General features: G+C 38.8%; 1 protein-coding gene across 1 annotated transcript in view; it reads left to right on the top strand.

Annotated features, from left to right (window-relative positions):
* LOC150077286 (liprin-alpha-1-like) overlaps window positions 1–20,929 on the top strand; it is a 1,048,988-nt gene that overhangs the window by 468,873 nt on the left and 559,186 nt on the right. Inside the window, exon 9 of the mRNA XM_090386159.1 lies at window positions 11,450–11,533. Coding sequence (XP_090242285.1) covers window positions 11,450–11,533 — 84 coding nt within the window. The remainder of the gene's footprint in view (window positions 1–11,449; window positions 11,534–20,929) is intronic.

Raw genomic sequence — 20,929 nt, 5'->3', positions numbered from 1 at the left:
TTAAATTTCTTTAGGCTATCAACTTCCACAACAAAGGATGGAAATCTATTCTACCAACCACCTACCCGCTGGCTAAAGGCAAACTTCTGCACATCTGTCTTTCCTCAATTTGAATTTATGCCCTCTAATGTGGTTATTCTGAGCAAGAGGAAGGATCCCATCAGCACTGAGCATGCGCAAACCATCCAAGCCTTTATACAACTCAATCAGATCACCTCGCAGGTGCCTAGTCTCCAGACATTGTAATTTGCAAAATTTAAGCCTTTCTTTGTAAGAGCAACCCTTTGTTCCATTCACTAATCTTGTTGCCCTTTTCTGTACTCATTCCAACAGCTCTACATCCTTCTTAAAATGAGGCCTCCAGACCAGTATACAGTACTCAAGGTGTGGCCTGTTGTTGTTTTTGTTGTTATTTGGTTTTTAGGAGCATTAGCAACTGGCCATATTTTTTCAGGGCCAAATACGCATACTTCGTATTTGGTGGTCATGGGCTCAAACCCCAGCCTAATCAAGAAGCGTGTGCTACGCACTGCCGCTCCTGCCCACCTGGTTACGGAGGTGTGGCCTGACTATTGCCTTATACAAAGGGATAATCACCTCTTTATCCCTGCTAGAAAAATTCCTGTATTTCATTGACAAGACACTATGAGCTACTCTTGCAGACCGTCTGTACTACTCAGAAAACTTCATATCTACCTGCACAATCACCCCCAGGTCCTTTTTGTTGTCAGTGTAGTACCAGTGAATTGATATGTCACTCTGGGGTTACTGCTTCCCGTATGTAGTACTTTACATTTGTCAAGGTTAAACTTCATTTGCCACCTCTCGGTCCATCTGCTCAACTTTTCTAGATCCTGTTGCAGAAGCGTACTGTCATTAGTGTCCTTAACAACCTTGCCAATATTCGTATCGTCTGCAAACTTGGACATTAAGCTTGATATACCATCATCAATATCATTTATAAATACAGAAAACAACAATGGACCCAACACTAAACCCTGAAGGACTCCACTAATAACTTTGGTCCACGATGAGCAGTTTCCATTGATTACCACTCTCTGTCTTCTCCCACTCAACCATCCCTTTATCCATAGCAGCAATTTGCCTCCAATGCCACACTGCTCCAATTTGTGCAGCAGTCTTCCATGTGCAACAGTACCAAAGGCTTTTCTAAGATCCAAATATATGATATCAAAGTTATTCTTTGCATCCAGTTGCTTTGTGACTACATCATAGTATCCAATCAAATTGGTCAGGCAAGACTTTCCCTTAACAAAACCATGCTGTGTCCGAGCTATAACTGAAGTCTTGTCTAGATGATCCTGCAGTGCTTCTTTAACCAGTGCCTTCATTGATTTCCCTGGAACAGAAGTTAAACTAACAGGAGGATCATAGGGCTTGTGTTGCCCTATGATCCTTCTTTGAAAATGGCAGTCACATTTCCACATCTCCAGTCCATGGGTACCTCCCCTGAGTCCAAGGAAGCTCTCATAATTATGGTTAAGGATTTGCTTTCTTCCTTTGCTGCCTCCTTTAATGTAACTGGATAGATTGTATCCACCCCGGTTGCCTTTTTTATGTTTATCTTCAACGATTTCTTCTCCACTTTCCTTTCAGTTATTACAAAATCATCTAGCTCACTGCCAGAGTTTAATTCATCTCTGGCATTCCCCTCCCTGAATAACTTCTCATGGGTGAATGTAAATGCAAAATACTCATTTAGTTTGTTAGCCACCTGAGTAGGATGATCACCAGTTGAACCATCGATATCCAGTGGACCAATCTGATTCATCCCTTTCCTTCTAGAGTTTACATCGGCAAAGAACTCTTTGCTGTTTTTCTTTGCATCCTTTGCCAAATATTTCTCTTAATCTGCCTTTGTCTGCTTAACCTCCTTTGTGACTTGGATACAGACCAGCTATATATCATAGGCTTCCACGTCACCCATTAATTTATATGTATCCCATGCATTTTTCTTCTCTGTCAGATGTCTCATTAGTTCATCCGACATCCATTTGGGCCTAAACCTTGAACAATATTTCTTAGTTGGTATGTAAAGCCTAGTAGCTTTCAAAATTAATTCTTTGAATGCTTCCCATTTTGAATTTGATGTTGGTAACATCATCAGTTGGTTCCACCATATAGAATTTAAATACTGTCTCAGGCCTCTGTAGTCACCTTTATGAAAGCAAAAACCCTTCCCTTTACCCCTGATTGTAGTTACCTCTTTGAGTAAATCCCACTTGAGCAAACAGTGATCACTGCCACCTAGTGTTTCCTTTATCAGCAGATTCTTAATGCATGAAGAATCACTACAGATAATCAGATCAAGAGTATTACTCCCTCTAGTTGATTAGAGCTTCTAGTTGCCTCCCGAACATGCTAATGCAGAAAACAATAATCCAGTAACTCTATAAAAGCCTTGCTAGTGTGTGAATGACCAACCCACAAATTCCAGTCATCATCCGGGAAATTAAAATCTCCCATTATAAGACTCTCCGATATACTAGCCCACTCTGTTTCCCTGTACGGTTTTTTATTATACTCATCAGAGTCATTAGACCTAATATACTCCTACTCTCAATTTTGATGTCCCAATGCTTATGTCTCACCAAACTGACTTGACACTGCACTGTCCAGCAATGTCGACTGGCTTCACTTCCTTGGATTTTATGTGTTTCTTAAAATAGCATAACTTCTCCTCCTTTCCTATCCTGTCTATCATTCCTGTACACATCGTACTCCCCAAATTGCAGTTCTGCATTCCTTATATCTGGGGGACACCTCGTCTCTGATATCCCAACGATATCTGCCTTTGATGTTTTGACAACACCTCAAATTCATCAAATTTATTTACCAAACTACTAGCATTGGTGTATACACAAGTATACATGCACCTGTTCCTATTCTTAGCTACCCTAACATAACCCATGTGTTTACTTGTACCGCAATGACTCCAACAGTCTCTGAAATACCCTATATCTTGTTTTCCAGGCTGCTGCTCATTTCAATAGAAGCAGTGCAAGAATCACTTTCACCTCTGCTAATGGCTACTGTTAATCTATTAGTCCTTGTATCTCCCGAAGCTAGCAGTTTTCCAACCTACCTAACACTACCTCGATAGCATCAGCAAATATTCTTGCACCCTTTCTATTTAAGTGTATCCCCTCCCTGCTTCACTTAAATAGTGTATACCCTTAAATAGTGTATCCCCTCCTGTTAAGTACAGACCAGGCTGAGAAAAAATTCTACCCCTTGAGCCCTGCACAGTCTCTCCATGGCCGAATTGATCGACAAGGCTCTCATTATATACTCCCTTTTGTCATGTCTGGGCAGGATTGCACACACTTTCAAATTCATCTGTAACTGGCGGCTTTTTTTCGACATCGACTTGTACTTGTTAAATTATTGTGTCGTTCTTCTGCTCTTAATATCATTAGTGCCAACGTGTACAACAGTATCACCTTTTGTGCCTTTAAAAGTTGATATCTGCTCTACAATGTCATCAACCTTTGCCCCTGGCAGTTATACCCTTGTCCTGTTCCACCTATTCTTTTTACACAATATGTCCCCTGTTTCCCTGTCTTGCTGTGAGTATTTTAGTATGAAACTTGATTCTATCCTATAGATGATGGAAGAAGGCATTCCATAAGTCCTCATTCACTTGTGATTTTTAGTCGGTTTTTGACTCTGTGAGTATAGTGCAGAAGATTTTTTTTTCTGCATTATTTGCGTGGGTCCTTTGTTTTATTGCACATTGTACTATGGTAGCTCTTTTGAACTCTCTTCTAAAATTTCGATAGTTTGCTTGTACAGTCAGGTATGCTACAACGAATGATGCTACAATGAACAAATGTTACAATGAATACAGATACTACAATGAATGCAGATGCATATCGCTGATGTAATCTTTGCTCTAATCTTGTGCTCTAATCTTTGATTAGATCGTCAGTTATCATCTTTGTTATCGTTTGTAAGGTTCAGTTATCTGCTTATTTGCCCTTAGCAGTGAAAATACGTTTTAAAAATTATTTTGATATATAATTTTAGCCATGATATAGCAAAATAGAGTGAGAAAGCTAATTAACTTAGAGATTAAGAAAACAATAATTTCCAAGCGAAAGAGTGGAAAATGTATAGGAGATCTATATGCTGAATATGGTATGGCAAAATCAACGATCAGTGCAATTTAAAAAAAAACAAGGAAAAAATAAAAAATGCACAGGTCGCGAAGGGAATCTCTAGGTTAAGCAGTTCAGGTTGTAATATCACAGAAAAGATGGAAACTCTTCTGTTAATGTGGATTAATGAAAAACAAATAACTGATGATAATGTCAGTGTGGTAATTATTTGTGAAAAGGCCAAACAATTGTTTGAAGAACTTGGTGCTAAGGCTCCTAGTAAAAGTACTGTTTCTGTGAAGGAGTTTTTTAGGGGTGGTTTACTGGAATTAGGAAAAGGACTGAATTACACAGTGTTGTGAGGTATGGTGAGGCTGCCAGTGCAGATAGGGATGCTGCTGAGCAACATCGTGAGAAATTTAAGAAAATAATTAAGGATGGAGGCTTTCTTTTGCAGCAGGTGTTTAACTACGACGAAACTGGCCTTTTCTGGAAGAGAATGCCACACAGAACATATATCATGAAGGAGGAGACCACCTTGCCTGGCCATAAGCCAGTGAAAGACCGGCTTACATTGCTCTTTTGTGCCAATGCTTCAGGTGACTGCAAGGTCACACCACTGCCTGTGTACGATTCGAAGAACCCCAGAGCTTTTAAAAACATCAGGAAAAACTACCTTGGAGTTTTGTGGCGTTCAAATCACAAGGCTTGGGTGACTGAGGTGTTTGGCCCCACTGTCCATGACTACCTTAGGGAGAAGGATCTTCCATTGAAGGTTCTTTTGGTCATGGACAGTGCTCCAGTCCACCTTCCTAATTTGATGGAAGAATTACCAGATGAGCTCAGTTTTATCAAGGTTCACTTCTTCCCACCTAATACAACACCTCTCTCCAGCCTATGGACCAGCAGGTGATCACAAATATTAAAAAACTCTACACTAAGGCACTGTTCATGAAATGTTTTGAAGCCACTTCTTCCAGTGATGTGACTCTGAAGGACTTTTGGAAGGGTCACTTCAATATAGCGGATGCTGTTTTCCTAATTGTGGTTGCTTGGAAGGAACTTTCTGTTAGGTGCTTGAATTCAGCTTGGTGGCCATTGTGGCCTGGCGCTGTGCCTTCAAGGGACTTCGAAGGCATTCAACAGTTGGAGGAAGAGCTTGTTTTGCAGGAAATTGTGTGTGTCTAGCCAGTTCCATGGGAGATCAATTAGGAGGATGTGGAGGAATTGGTGGAGGACCACAGGAAAGAGCTATCATTTGAGTAGCTAGCAGAACTTCACAGTGAAGAGGCACTGAAAAAGAGGAAAGCTTTCGGGGATGAGAAGGATGAGAACAAGGAAAAAATTCATAGCATTCCAGCTGAGGACCTTAAAGAGGTGTTTTCTTGCTGGAATAAACTATCCAAACTTATAAAAGATTATCACCTGGATATTGCCGCTGTGGAAATGGGCCTTAATCATTTTAATGACACCTTGATGGCTCACTTTCGGAGGATCCAAAAATCCAGGATAAAGCAGTCAAGCCTGGATTCATTCTTCAAAAAGGTGGACAAACTCCCTCCAACTAATGAACCTCACAAAGGACATTCACCCAAGATGAGTAGGAATGATGACTCCTCTCCTTCCACCTCTATGTGATTTTTCGATTTTTATTAGGGAAAGTTTGTTTATATTTTCACTGTAGTGAAAATATAAACAAACTTTCCCTAAACTGGGCGAATATTGTTTATGCTTTTCGAATTTTATGTACAGTGTATAAAAGTTAAATAAATTAATTTTATATTATTTTTACACATATTTTACCTGTTTAAATTGTTGTATTGGATGGTAACTTTGCTTTAGACTACGGGCCTGGAACAGATTACCCCTAAATACATATATTTCAATGTATGCTAGAATGAATAGATGCTATAACGAATGAGGTTCTAGAACCAATTACGTTCGTTCTAGCATACCCCGCTGTATTTTTATTTGCGCTAATTTTGGAATAATTTGCCAACATACGCATTTTTTTAAGAAAGCTATGTGCAGTTTTTGTTGGAAATACTTTGTTAGGGTTACTTCATATAGTTTGAAATGCTCACGTAATGGGATTTGTACATGTTTTAAATAGAACAATAGATTATTCACATGCATTTTTCCTTCACATTCTAGATAGACCTAGAGATATTGACATCATATAAAAAAAACATTATGGGAATCCTATTGTCTCAAAACTTGATACTATAACATATGGGGCGCCTCCGTAGCCAGGTGGGAAGGAGCAGCAGTGCGTATCACACGCTTCTTGATTAGACTGGCGTTCGAGCCCGTCACCACCAAATACGGAGGATGCGGAAAGGTCAGGGAATGACCACCGCATATTCCCGGAGCAATATGGCCTTATTTGCTAATGCTCCTAAAAACCAAAATAACAAACAAACTATGACATGTTGGACAGACAACTTGTGTATTCGTGACCCATTAATATTCGTAAAATCGGACAAATGCTAACTTATTGTTTTCTCTTTTAGAGGATCTGTGTTTAAATTTTTTAAATCAAATAAAATAAATAAGATATTAAGAAATATTATTTTTTAGCAATATTATAATTAGAAATTTGAAGTCAGGAATTCTCTTACCTGAGATTTTTTCAGGAATAATGCCTCCAGGTAAGGTATAATTAGAATAGATGGAAACAGTATTGAAAGACCTGCCTAGAGATAGATGAGCCTTGTAACATGACAAAGGAATGAAAGCAAGCTTTGACCCTAAATCTATGTATGCCGAATAATTGGAGGTATAAAGGGAAATAAATACCCGAAGCTTGATGAGGGCTTTTCACTTAAACCAGCTTCAAAGGGGGAAGCAAACATTGTCAAAGGCCATATTTATATGGCCCAGATATGTTCCCTTGCAGTTGTAGTATTTCAAAAGCATGGGGGGGGGGGTAAAGTAGGCAAACGGAAGACAAGGAGGATAGAAGAAAAATTCCTGCTCCCTCGTATTTCACTAATAGTTTGGGAATTTGAAAATTTAGAGATTTAGAACAGCTTAAAGGTTTTTTTGGAGAAAAGGATATGCAAGTTTCCACTCAGAAATCCGGATGCTTGACTACCCAGATGCCACTTAAATATATCACAAACCTACAAGTAAGGGTAATTACATGCATTATTACAGCTACAGACCCCTTCATTTTAAAATATTAATTTTAATAGCCCAGTTCAGCAATTCTTTCAAATATTCATCTATAGAGGATGATTGTAAACAGAAAATCGAATCACTCATGGACAGATTTTCCAGCTATGGTTACTTGAAATGGCTCATACACAGTACCGTAAATACTGCCCAAAGAAATAGTAAAGAAACACGAAAACGAGAAGTGATGAAAACACAGTCGATAGGCCTCCCACATGTTGAAGCATATCAACAACCTTTGAAACAAGTTTTGAATGATTTGGTAGTAAACTTAGCCTTTGGCAGCTCCAAGAAACTATGGGCATACCTTAGAAATTCAACAAAAAATAATAACAAAATAGATTTTAAACAAGAAACAAACAGAGAATTGCAAGAATATTTGCTGATGTTATTGATGCAGTGTTAGGTGGGTCAGAAAACTGCTAACTTGGGAGGAGGGGATACAAGGACTATTAGATTGACAATAGCCACTGGCAGAGGTGAAAGTGATTCTTGCACTGCTTCTATTGGAATGAACAGCAGCCTGGAAAACAAGATGCAGGGTATTTCAGAGATTGCTGAGAGTCATTGTGGTACAAGTAAGCACATGGGTTGTGTTAGGATAGCTAAGAATAGGAAAAGGTGCATGTATACTTGCGTATACACCAATGCTAGGAGTTTGGTAAATAAATTTGATGAATTTGAGGTATTGCTCAAAACATCAAAGGCAGATATTGTTGGGATATCAGAGACGTGGTATCACACAGATATAAGGAATGCAGAACTGGAATTTGGGGAGTACAATGTGTACAGGAAGGATAGACAGGATAGGAGGAGAGGTATTAGTTGATGAGCTATTAGTTAAGAAACACATAAAATCCAAGGAAGTGAAGCCAGTCGGCATCGCTGGACATTGCAGTGTCAAGTCAGTTTGTTGTGACATAAGCATTGGGAGATCAAAATTGAGAGTGGGAGTGTGTTATAAGCCTGATGAGTATAATAAGAAACTGTACAGGGAAATAGGGTAGGCCAGTAAATCAGTGAGTCTTATAATGGGGGATTTTAATTTCCCGGATATTGACTGGAATTTGTTGGTTGTTCACTCACATACTAGCAATGCTTTTGTGGATTTATTGGATGATTGTTTTCTACATCAGCATGTTTGGGAGGCAATTAGAGTGAGTAATACTCTTGATCTGATTATCAGTAGTGATTCTTCATGCATTAAGAATCTGCAGACAAAGTAACCACTAGGTGGCAGTGATCACAGTGTGCTGAACTGGGATTTACTCAAGGAGGTAAGTACCATCAGAGGTAAAGGGAAGGGTTTTTGCTTTCGTAAAGGCAACTACGATGGACTGAGACAGTATTTAAATTCTATACAGTGGGACCAACTGATGATGTTACCAACAGCAAACTCAAAATGGGAAGCATTCAAGGAACTAATCTTGGAAGCTACCAGGCTTCACATACCAACCAAGAAATATTGTTCAAGGTTCAGGCCTGAATGGTTGTCAGATGAACTAATGAGACATATGGCAGAGAAGAAAAATGCATGGGATACATACAAATTAATGGGTGAAATGGAAGCCTATGATAGATATAAGGTGGTCTGTAACCAAGTCACAAAGGAGATTAGGCAGGCAAAGGCAGATTATGAGAAATCCTTGGCAAAGGATGCAAAGGAAAACAGAAAAGAGTTCTTTACCTATTTAAACTCAAGAAGGAGAGGGATGAATCAGATTGGTCCACTGGATGTTGATCGTTCAACAGTTGAGGATCCTGCTCAGGTGGCTAACAATCTAAACGAGTATTTTGCATCTACGTTCACACGAAGAGTTATTCAGGAAAGGGAATGTCGTAGGTGAAGTAAATATTGGCAGTGAGCTAGATGATTTTCTAATAACTGAGAGGAAAGTGGAGGAGAAATTGTTGAGGATAAACATAAAAAAGGCACCTGGGGTGGATGGGATCTATCCAGTTATATTAAAGGAGGCAGCAAAGGAAGTAAGCAAACCCCTAGCCATAATTATGAGAGCTTCTTTGGACTCAGGGGATGTACCCATAGACTGGAGATGTGCAAATGTAACCCCAATTCACAAAGGAGGATCAAAGGCTGACACAAGTAATTATAGACCTGTTAGTTTAACTTCGGTTCCAGGAAAATTAATGGAGGCACTGGTTAAAGAAGCACTGCAGGATCATCTTGACAAGAATTCAGTTATAGCTCAGACACAGCATGGTTTTTGTTAAGGGAAAGTCTTGCCTGACCAATTTGATTGAATACTATGATGTGGTCACAAAGGAACTGGATGCAGGGAATAACTTTGATATCATATATTTGGATCTTAGAAAGGCTTTTGATACTGTTTCACAGGGAAGAATGCTGCATAAATTGGAGCAGTGTGGCATTGGAGGCAAATTGCTGCTATGGATAAAGGGATGGTTGAGTGGGAGAAGACAGAGAGTGGTAATCAATGGTCACTGCTCATTGTGGACTAATGTTATTAGTGGAGTCCCTCAGGGTTCAGTGTTGGGTCCATTGTTGTTTTCTGTATTTATAAATGATATTGATGATGGTACATCAAGCTAAATGTCCAAGTTTCCAGATGATACAAAGTTTGGCCAGGTTGTTAAGGACACTAATGACAGTACACTTCTGCAACAGGATCTAGAAAATTTGAGCAGATGGGCTGAGAGGTGGCAAATGAAGTTTAATATTGACAACTGTATAGTAAGTACTACATATGGGAAGCCGTAACCCCAGAGTAACGTATCAACTCTGTGGTACTACACTGGCAGTGGTAGAGAATGAAAAGGACCTGGGGGGTAATTGTGCAGGCAGATATGAAGTTTTCTGAGCAGTGCAGACGGTCTGCAAGAGTAGCTCATGGTGTCTTGTGAATGATATACAGGAACGTTTCTAGCAGGGATAAGGAGGTGATTATCCCCTTGTATAAGGCAATGGTCAGGCCACACCTTGAGTACTGTATACAGGTCTGGAGGCCTCATTTTAAGAAGGGCAACAAGATTAGTGAATGGAACAAAGGGTTGCTCTTATGAAGAAAGGCTTAAATTTTGCAAATTACAGTGTCTGGAGACTAGGCACCTGTGAGGTGATCTGATTGAGGTGTATAAAGCCTTGAATGGTTTGAGCATGCTCAGTGCTGATGCGATTGTTCCTCTTGCTCAAAATAACCACATTAGATTGCATAAATTCAAATTGAAGAAAGACAGATGTAGGATAGATGTGCGGAAGTTTGCCTTTAGCCAGTGGGTAGTTGGTTGGTGGAACAGACTTCCATCCTTTATTGTGGAAGTTTCTGTGTCCAGCCCAGCCTAAATAAATTTAAGGCATGGCTGGACAGGTATTTGGAATGAATTGAGTGGTGAAATGGGAGAGTTTTTTTTTTTTTCTTTCTTTTGAATGAAGCTGCATAAGCTTGCTTTCTTGCATCATGTGCCTCTACTAATGCTAACAGTAATAGTTTATGCAATGCCTTGTGCACCATACTGTGCTTCTATATATATATATATACGGGTAGCATGAGAATCCAAAAGCACAAAAGTGGTTTAAAAGTAGTTTCAAACAATAAAGAAAAAATAGACCAGACAGAAAAAAATTAGTTCTGAGTTGGTACCCATCACTTAGACACAGGCACTATAATATTAAACAAACACAACACAAAATTTAAGTTAGAAACTAGTGAAACTTTAGGAATAAGATAAACAAACAAGTCAATAAACATACATAGACCAATAATAAAATTTTATTTAAAATTAGAAAATTTAATTTAAAATGAGGACATGGATCCTCTACAAGTTCAAATTACTATAAGTTAACATTTGTCCGATTTTATGAATATTAGTGGGTCTCGATTACAGAAATTTTCTCTACAACATATTGTAGTGTGTTTCATGGTTTTAATTCAAGTTTTGAGACAATAGGATTCCCATAATGTTTTTTAGACATTATAGTCAATCATGAATCAGACATTAATGTTTTATCATGAAGGATGGTAATATTTTTAAATTTAACTTGCCAAGCTTAGGTACTTAATTAACTATTTACAGTTTTATCTCTCTTTTATCTTGCATTGTGAAAGTAATTATTGTCAACTTCATATTACTTATATAACTGAGATATAGTTATTTTTTAATTTGATTTATAGGCCCAAGAGCGGCATGGTACAGTTGAAGACAGAATACAGAGGCTGGAAGCACAACTGGAGGAAAAGTCCACTGAGTTAGTGAGGGTGTGTAATTTGAATGTTTATTCTAGATGCAATTACTGGTTAAATTCGAAATTGTTGCTAGGAGTATTATAAATACATAGCTGCAACTCTCCAGATTACAACGTAGAATCCATCTTTTTGATTTTATTTGAGCCCTTCTGCATCTCACCATCATACTAGAGTTAGTACCATAGAGTTCTCTGTATTAATGTACAAACATAATTTTGCTCCATTTTTTATTTTTCCAAAAAATAATAAACCTGCATTAAAATCGGAATTTTTAAAAATTGAATAATTTTTTTCTTAATTTTGTTAAAGAATAAAGCTATGATGAGAATAGTTTACATTAATTGTTCAGTTAGCCATAAAACCACAAATGTTATTCTGCAGTTTTTTTATATCCAGTGCAATGCATTACATTACAGACAGCATTAGGTGGAATCGGAAAACCGCTATCGTTTTTGGTGGAGGGAGTGTGAATACACAGACCAATAGATTAACAATAGCTGCAGACAGAAATGAAAGTGATTCATGTACTGCTTCTTTTGGAATGAGCAGCAGCCTTGAAAGCGAGGAGCTTGGGATTTCAAGAATTAGTAATTCTTGAAATCCCAAGAATTCAAGAATTAGTAATTCTTGAAATGGGAGTAAGAACAGTGTACACGTATACATTTGCATGTATACGTCTACACCAGTTCTAGGAGCATAGTGAATACATTTCATGAATTTTAAAGTGCTGGTCAAGACATCAAAAACAGACATTGTTGGGATATGAGAGATGTGGTGTCACTCAGTTATAAGCAGTGCAAAATTTCAATATGGACAGTACAATGTTTACAGAAAGTACAGACAGGATTGGAAGGGGGTTATGCTTTTAGTTAAAAAGCACATAAAATTTAAGGCAGCACATCCAGTTGACATGGGTGGACAGTGTTGAGTTAGTTTGGTGTAAAACAAAGCACTGGAAAAGCAAAAATGAGAGTAGGAGTATGTTATAGGTCTAATGATGAGTACAGTGAACAGTTGTACACAGAAATAGAGTGAGGCAGTAAATCAGAATGCCTTATAATGGGGGATTTTAACTTTCTAGATATTGATTGGAACTTTTGGGTTGGTCACTCACAGACTAGCAAGACATTTGTGGATTTATAGCATGACTTTTCTACAGCAGAATGTTAGAGAGGCAACAAGAGTGAGTAGTACTCTTGATCTGATTATCAGCAACGATAATTCATGCATTAAGAATCTGCAGATAAAAGAAACACTAGGTGGTAGTGACCATAGTATATTGATTTGGGATTTACTTAAAGATGTAACTACAATCAAGGGTAAAGAGAAGGATTTTTTCTTTCGTAAAGGTGACTGCAGTGGTCTTTCAAAATTCTATACAGTGGGACCAACTGATGACATTACCATCAGCAAATTCTAAATTTGAAGCATTCAAAGAATTAATCATAGAAGCTGCTAGGCTTTTCATACCATACTAAGTGGAAGCATTCCATCCATGTCACAGACCCCTAACCAGGACATAAAGTAAGTACAGATAGCAGAATAATTTGAAAGGTGATTTAAAAAAAATAACTGAATGGTAAATTTCCACCAGGCTCCTCGCCAATTTTAAGTTAGAATGGGAAGGACTTCTACTCTCCAACCGAAATAGCAAATGCTATGGCAGAATGTTTTCTCCAAGTCTCAGCCATATCAGTGTATGAATCGTCAGTCCAACAAAATAAAACAAAAGTTGAGTGGCACACATTAAATTTCAGTACCAAGTTATCTTTTGTTCCACAGGAGTTTTTCTGGAAATCATTCTTCAAATGGAGATTAAGACATTCAATTCTTAATATTATTCAAGATGAAATGTATATAACAAGATTTCCAGACAAGTTTATTCTTTAATATTGATGTTCCAGAAAACACCTAGGTCTTATACGATTGAATAGTGGATTATATACTAGGACAACAATCTTGTGTTCTCAAGACCTATTCTGCAATGTGGAGAATAGACTTGCAACAACGAAATTGGCATTGTTTTTCATTCTGAAATCCTCCCATAAGTTAGACCTCAGAATGCTGCAAAACTATGATTCTTTTACTATAAAACTTGTGCTATCGATGACGTGTAGCAAGAGAATGGTTAAGAGGCAAGGATTAAACAAAACATGGTTCATTAATTCTAGCATACGAAAACAGGTGTAAAATACTAATTATATAAGAGCTCTATTTCTTATCAAAGAGGATAAAACGATATAAGGCTAATAATACATGTGTACAAACATGTCTGCATTCTTCATGTGGTCTTCAGTTGGCACTGCCCGTACTCTCGGAGCCAACACTCATCCTCCAGTTTTAGTATCTGGGGTGTATATGTAAGTGTACTATACAGACTTAGTATGTAACAGTCATAACTTACGGTATTATATTAATACAAATGGACCTTTTCAATCTTATACTCTAATTTCTAAGTGTTGTGAGATAGATGCTACCTTAGTGAATATTCCTACGAGGAGGGATGTTTCTCAGTAGACACTAATAAATAAAGAGTCTGGTATGAATGTCCGACACTTTCATTCTATTAAACTATCGTGTCGTAAATATAGGGTGACTTACCAGAATAATCTTTGCTATATTCAGGAACAGGCATCTAGGAACAGGAGCCAGCAGCAAAAGATTCTCAAAACATTTTTGACGAGATAGCCTCAAGAAAAGAGAAGTGCTTCGCACAGGACAAGACTCTCTTCATCTCTTTGTCTCCTTCTGTGTCTCTCCATCTCCTTTCTTTATCTCTGATCTGAATATATATATATGTCCCCCCTCTTAGAGTTTCCAAAGCTTCTATTGGTTAAAACACTAATTTCGTGGGGAAATTAAAATCCCAGGGATTGTTATTTTGGAGACTCGATACAGTGAAAATGGAACTTATGAGGAGAAAGCGGAACCTCACATCTGCATGGGGTGAAATTTCCAGACTGCCCAGCAGTAGTCACTAGATCTAAAGTCCTTTCCCCAACACAAGGAATTTCCAGAAAACAATCACCCCATAATTATGAGGTTCAGATTTCACCCTAAAGTATGTTTCTTAATTGTCATTACTCTCTTTCCTCCGACGAAAGTCATTTACTTTCTCATAGTTTTATAAATAATACATCCATGATGTTCGTCAGATCCGATCGAGTAATGATCTCTTGCTGTGAATCAGTTGGACTCATAAAGATGGATGGAATAGTATTTCAACTGCTGTTTTTTTCCTAGCGCGGTGCCAACGTGCATAAGCTAAAAAAAAGAACAGTCTTATACACGGAGTGAATATCACACTACAAGTACAGTAGTGACAAAAAGTATAAGGTGAATTGGCAAAGTAACAGCGCTCAAAGGCAAACGTAATAGTAAAAATTAAGACATTTTTACACTTTCCCATATAATCAGTCCTTTACCATATTTGAACTGCAGGAATCTTTAAAAGATAAGTGCATAATGAATCAGGACCTGGTGGGATATATTACATCATACTTCAAAAGTTAGAGTACAAAGCCATGAATTCATTATTACTGTTCTTTAACAGGATTTTCTCTGAAAGTAACTACCCAAGTTCTTGACATCACTTAAGAGTTTTGGCCTTCCCCCAAACATGGAAAAGATCAATCTGATCCACATAACTATCACCCACTGTCCCTCACTAGCTGCCTGCATAAGACACTGGGAAAGAGGATCCACAGCTGATTAGCATGGTACTCATAATTAGAATCTAAAACTGTGATGAATAAGAATCTATGGTTAAGGCTGAATTGAACATATGGATGCTTCTATGAACGTATGAAATGAACATCTTGTAGTATGCATAGATGTGGGAAAAAAAAAAAGCTTTTCATACCACCCAGTGCTATGGCATTCTTAAAGCTCTACATAATATGGGACTTTGGGGTCAGCTGCCAATGATTATATCGAATTTTCTACAATATAGAACATTTCAAGTGCATTATCACAGTACTCTGTCCCAAATCCTTGAAGAAGATGTATCACAAGAAATGGTGCTCAGGGCTGTGCTCTTCATGGTCATAATGAGCACAATAGTGCAGAATGTTCCAGCACATGCAGATACCTACCTCTATGCTGCGATCTCACAATATCTTGTCACTCACAGAATATGTGCTCCATTGAACAATAGACATAGATCTCAATAAATAAAATAGATTAACAGGCACTGTATAATGGCTGCTCTGTCTGCATCCTGAACCTGACTTATTGCTCAGAATTCAAGTGGTGCAAATGTTTTTTCCAGTATCATTTAGGATACCTTAAGGGTTTAGGAAAACTGATAGTTAGGAAAAAGGAGGGTAATATGGACACACATTTATCTCAATAGTGCTGGAACACATCTCAAGAATTCTTGTTTGTTTCCTGCAGTAGCCAATGTTGCCAAGATGTTCTGAGAGTAACAGCTTTTCAAATGAATGGGAAGATAAAGCTAGGGAAACAAGCCTGAATTACTTCACATGGTGTGTTAGGGTGGTAAACTGGAGAAGAATATTTAGTCTTAACTGTGTCTGCAGTGAAATCAGGAGTTTTGTCATTAAAATGGGTGAATTTGAACTCTTGGTTAAGACAACTAATGCTTACTTGATGGGGGGCTAACAAATGGGGATGTGAGATCCACTGTGGTAGGTACAATGTATTTACGAAGGGTTGGAAAGATAGAAGGGGTGGTATTGTCATGCTCCTTATCAAAAGTGGCCTGCATGTGAAAACAGCTTCTGCCAAGTACAAGTTACACCTGCAAGCTTAGAAACTCTGTGGTGTGAGTTAGTTGGAAGCAGAGGTATAATGAGAGTGGGAGTAATCTTCTGCTGAGTACAAGTTACACCTGCAAGCTTAGAAACTCTGTGGTGTGAGTTAGTTGGAAGCAGAGGTATTATGAGAGTGGGAGTAATCTATGGACCAGAAGATTGCGAAGAGTATAACAAGAATCTCTACAGAGATGGAATGGGTGAGCAAGTTTATATGTCTTATTATGGGTGATTTCAATTTTATTTGGCCCTAATTGATTGGAATAAGTGGGAGGGAAACTCGTTATTTGGAACAAAATTTTTAAATAAACTAGATGACTAATGTACAAGTTAGTGCATTTGCATCATTTCTGTACATAGCCTACTACAAGGTAGTTATAAATTGGCATCATTAAGTATATCCCATATTGTGAATACCTTCACAACGAGTTGCCATGATATTGCACTACCTCGAATAAGTAACACTTCACCATAGGAGAAGACTATTGTTACTTATTCTCAGCAGATACCATCACCCATATGGCACCATTTCAGAGCATATTGGCTCCTCATCAGGGGGTGGGCAGGTACCCTGGTTTTGCAACAATGACAACCCAGTTGCGAAGTATAAATCCTTGTACTATCTTGTACATTAGTTAAACTATTTACTTAACCTGAGGCTTTAGCCCTAAACTATACTGTAATCTAAATTACTCATACACCAACCATTAGATGAATTTTACTGTAACTAAAATTTTACAAATAACAAAGAAGAATATATAAAAATATTATATAATTTGCTATAATTTACAATAAACTGATGGCTGTATATTACGGAATGCTAAAACTATAATAAAATATGCTAAAATATAAAGATTAAAAGCGCTAAAAAAAAACTTGAAGCTTTCGAGAGCGTCAGCTCTCTTCCTCAACAGTAATAAGACTTCCTGCAACAACTCCTATATAACAGGCTCACGGTACCTCCACACGTGATATTCCTTCACGTGGTTCCCTCGGTGCATGGGCAGAATCAGAAGCGGAAATGGCAAACAAAATCGTTCATCCGTACTGCTGATAACTGCTTCAAAAATGAGATGTATGCGTATACCTCTGTCTCTATTCATGGTATTCTTACTGGATGAGCCAATCCGTAAACCCTCAAGCCACTTACGCTCCCAGTACCCATGTGCATGGTCCACGATGATTGCGTCCTCTGGGGAGATCTGATGCTGCTTCTCCCAAAAATGTTCGGCCTCAGCATACTTATAATCGGCAGTTCTTATAGCATTTAAATGTGCCCCCCAGACAATCCCTGAGCCGTCGTTTTGTTTCCCCCACATAACACTCCCAACAATCCAGGCATTCTATTCTGTATACAACTCCACTACTGAGATCTTTTGGTATACGGTCTATCACCTGGGATACAGCTGTGCGCAGCCTCCACCTGGGAAGCTGTATGCAGTGTGTCTTATATCCCCGTAAAATTCTCGCTAAATGCTCAGTAAGGCCCGGATAGTAGGGGATGTATGCAGTGGCTACCGAAATGAACGGCTCCCTACATTCAGACACCCATGTGAAAACCATGTGTAGAGGCCAGTACACCCACTACAACTCAGCACAAGCTGGAAGATATAAGAACAGTGTAGTGAAAGCTCTATTTGATAGAACAGGATCACACTGCACCACTTCTGAGTATAAAGAAAAGGAAATTAATCGTGTCACAGCAGACCTTAGAAAATGCGGATACCCCAGAGGATTCTGAACAAATATAGTAGAGGGGTGTCTGAACGAAGAGAGCCATTCATTCTGGTAGCCACCGCATACATCCCCTACTATCCGGGCCTTACTGAGCATTTAGAGAGAATTTTACGGGGATATAAGACACGCTGTGCACAGCTGTATCCCAGGTGAAAGACCGTATACAAAACGATCTCAGTATTGGAGTTGTATACAGAATAGAATGCCTGGATTGTGGGGGGAAAAAACGATGGCTCAGGGATCGTCTGGGGGCGCATTTAAATGCTATAAGAACTGCTGATTATAAGTCTGCTGTGGCCGAACATTTTTGGGAGAAGCAGCATCAAATCTCCCCAGAGGACATGATCTCCTCTGATCCATCAGATCTCCTCATCGTGGACCACGCGCATGGGTACTAGGAGCATAAGTGGCTTGAGGGTTTACAGATTGGCTCATCCAGTAAGAATACCATGAATAGAGACAGAGGTATACACATACATCTCATTTTTGAAGCAGTTGTCAGCAGTACGGATGAATGATTTTGTTTGCCACGTACCCGAGCCATTTCCGCTTCCGGTTCTGTCCATGCGCCGAGGGAACCACACGAAGGAATACCACGTGTGGAGGTACCGTGAGCCTGTTATATAGGAGATGTTGCAGGAAGTCTTATCACTGTTGAGGAAAAGAGCTGACGCTCTCGAAAGGTTTGAGTTTTTTTAGCGCTTTTAATCTTTATATTTTAGCATATTTTATAGTAAATGATTTTATTATAGTTTTAGAATTCCGTAATATACAGCCATCAGTTTATTGTAAATTTTAGTAAATTATATAATATTTTTATATACCGTATTTCCCCATGTATAAGATGCACCTTAATTTTGGGGCCCAAAATTTGAAAAAAAATGTATTACATAAAGTTATTGAACTCAAGTTTTATTCATCATAAAATTCATACAACTCATCACCGTCAAAACCAAAACTCCCATCCATTAGCTTGTCCTCATCTGTGTCTGATGACGAATCACTGTCTTCATATATTGCCTCGTCCTTAGTTCCATCTATGGCATTTGAAATGCCACACTTCTTAAATGACTTGACAACGATCTCAATCTTGATATTATCCCAGGATCGTTTCACCCAGGTACAAACTTCTCCTATAGTTGGTTTCTTCACTCTTCCTGCTGGTGTCAAATTGTCCCCAGAAGACTTCATCCATTGGTTCCATTCGTCTCTCATTGCAGCTTTGAAGGGTTTGTTAATGCTGACATCAAGTGGTTGGAGCTGGGATGTCAAGCCTCCAGGTATGATGGCAAGTTTTGTTTTTTGCTCTGCAGCAATCTTTGTATTTTTTGTTATGTGTGCCCTGAACTGATCAAGCACCAATACGTAAGAGCCCACCTGGTCTCCTGGTTTGCATAAGAGCCCACCTGGTCTTCAAACTTTCTCAAACCAGATCTTCATCCCATCCTGATCTATCCAACCCTTGTCATGAACGTGGACAGTCACTCCTCGAGGAATGTCTTCTTTTAGCATTGTTTTGCATTTGAAAATCAGCATAGGAGGCGGCTTGGTTCCGTCGGCACAACAAGCTAGAACAACTGTATAATAGCTCTTTTCATGTCCACTGTAACTTATCTTCACAGTTACAGTTTCCACCCCCTTCTTATCAACAGTTCTGTTACTTGGGACATCAAATTGAAGGGGGACTTCATCCATATTTGCAATCTGTCCCAACTCAAACTGATGTGTCTTCCGATATTGAATGACAAAACGATGAAATTCAAGGACCTTCTGCTCATAGCTTTCAGGCATCTTTTGGGCAAGTCTGGCACGTGTATGCATGCTTAATCCATTCCGATTCATGAACCTGAAGCACCAATTGTGTCCTCCTTTGAAATCAGTAACTTCTTTTTCATCAGCAATTCTTCTTGCCTCCTGCTGAACCATCTTTGTGGACACAGGAATTCCATTTGCCCTTTGCTCCTCAATCCATATCTTCAATTCCCTCTCTAAATCAGGCCATTTTGCTGACTTGCCTCTAATGGCCTTCTTCTGCTGTTGCGTTTTCAGTAGGGTTTCTTCTTCCCGTAGCCAGTCTTGGATTGTTTTCTCAGTTGGAGGAGGAACAAACTTATGTTCAGCAGCACGATTTCCATTCACTTTTGCAAACTGGATCACTTTTAACTTGAATTCAGCACTGTATGAAAAATCTTTTCTGAGCCATTTCTGGGCAGAACGTGGCAAAACGTAACCTAATATACTGGTAACAAGTGCGAAACAATGAGCGCAAAGACAACAAGTGCGAAAAATCGGGAAATGCAAGTAAAAAAAATCTACAATTTTGGGGTCTAAAAACACAGTTTTTAGACCCCAAATTTTTCGAAAAAAGTTGCATCTTATATATGGGGAAATACGGTATTCTTCTTTGTTATTTGTAAAATTTTAGTTACAGTAAACATCTAATGGTTTGCGCGTATGAATTCACTTATTTCCCGACCTCAGAGGCCTCTTTCAGGATATCCTTGACATAACGGCGCCTCAACAATGCCCCCCCCCGCATACACACCACTCGGACACCCTCCAGTCACTATCTAGCAGAGTAGGGTTAGCAAGATTATACACTAGCTGATCCGGAAGCCTCCTAAAGAGTAACCGATAGGTTCGTTCCGGTGTACTACCTAGCGATTCTAGCCAGCCTGCGAATACTGTTTTAGAACTGTAACCTCGAAATGTAAGGAAGATTGGATCTCGCCATGATGTTCATCATAACCTCAAAAGTCATCAGTCATACTGCATGATGGAAGAGATGGGGAAGGGTTGACCTGAAATTAGCTCTGGAGACTAAACACCACTTCAAGCCTCCAATAAGAAAAATGGTGGTAATTCAGCAGTTGATGAGTCATCTACCACCTAATAT

The sequence above is a fragment of the Mastigoproctus giganteus genome, chromosome 12 (assembly GCF_048544385.1).
Source record: "Mastigoproctus giganteus isolate SK-2022 chromosome 12, ASM4854438v1, whole genome shotgun sequence".
NCBI classification, from domain to species: domain Eukaryota; kingdom Metazoa; phylum Arthropoda; class Arachnida; order Uropygi; family Thelyphonidae; genus Mastigoproctus; species Mastigoproctus giganteus.
This window is presented reverse-complemented; position numbering and strand designations above follow the sequence as displayed.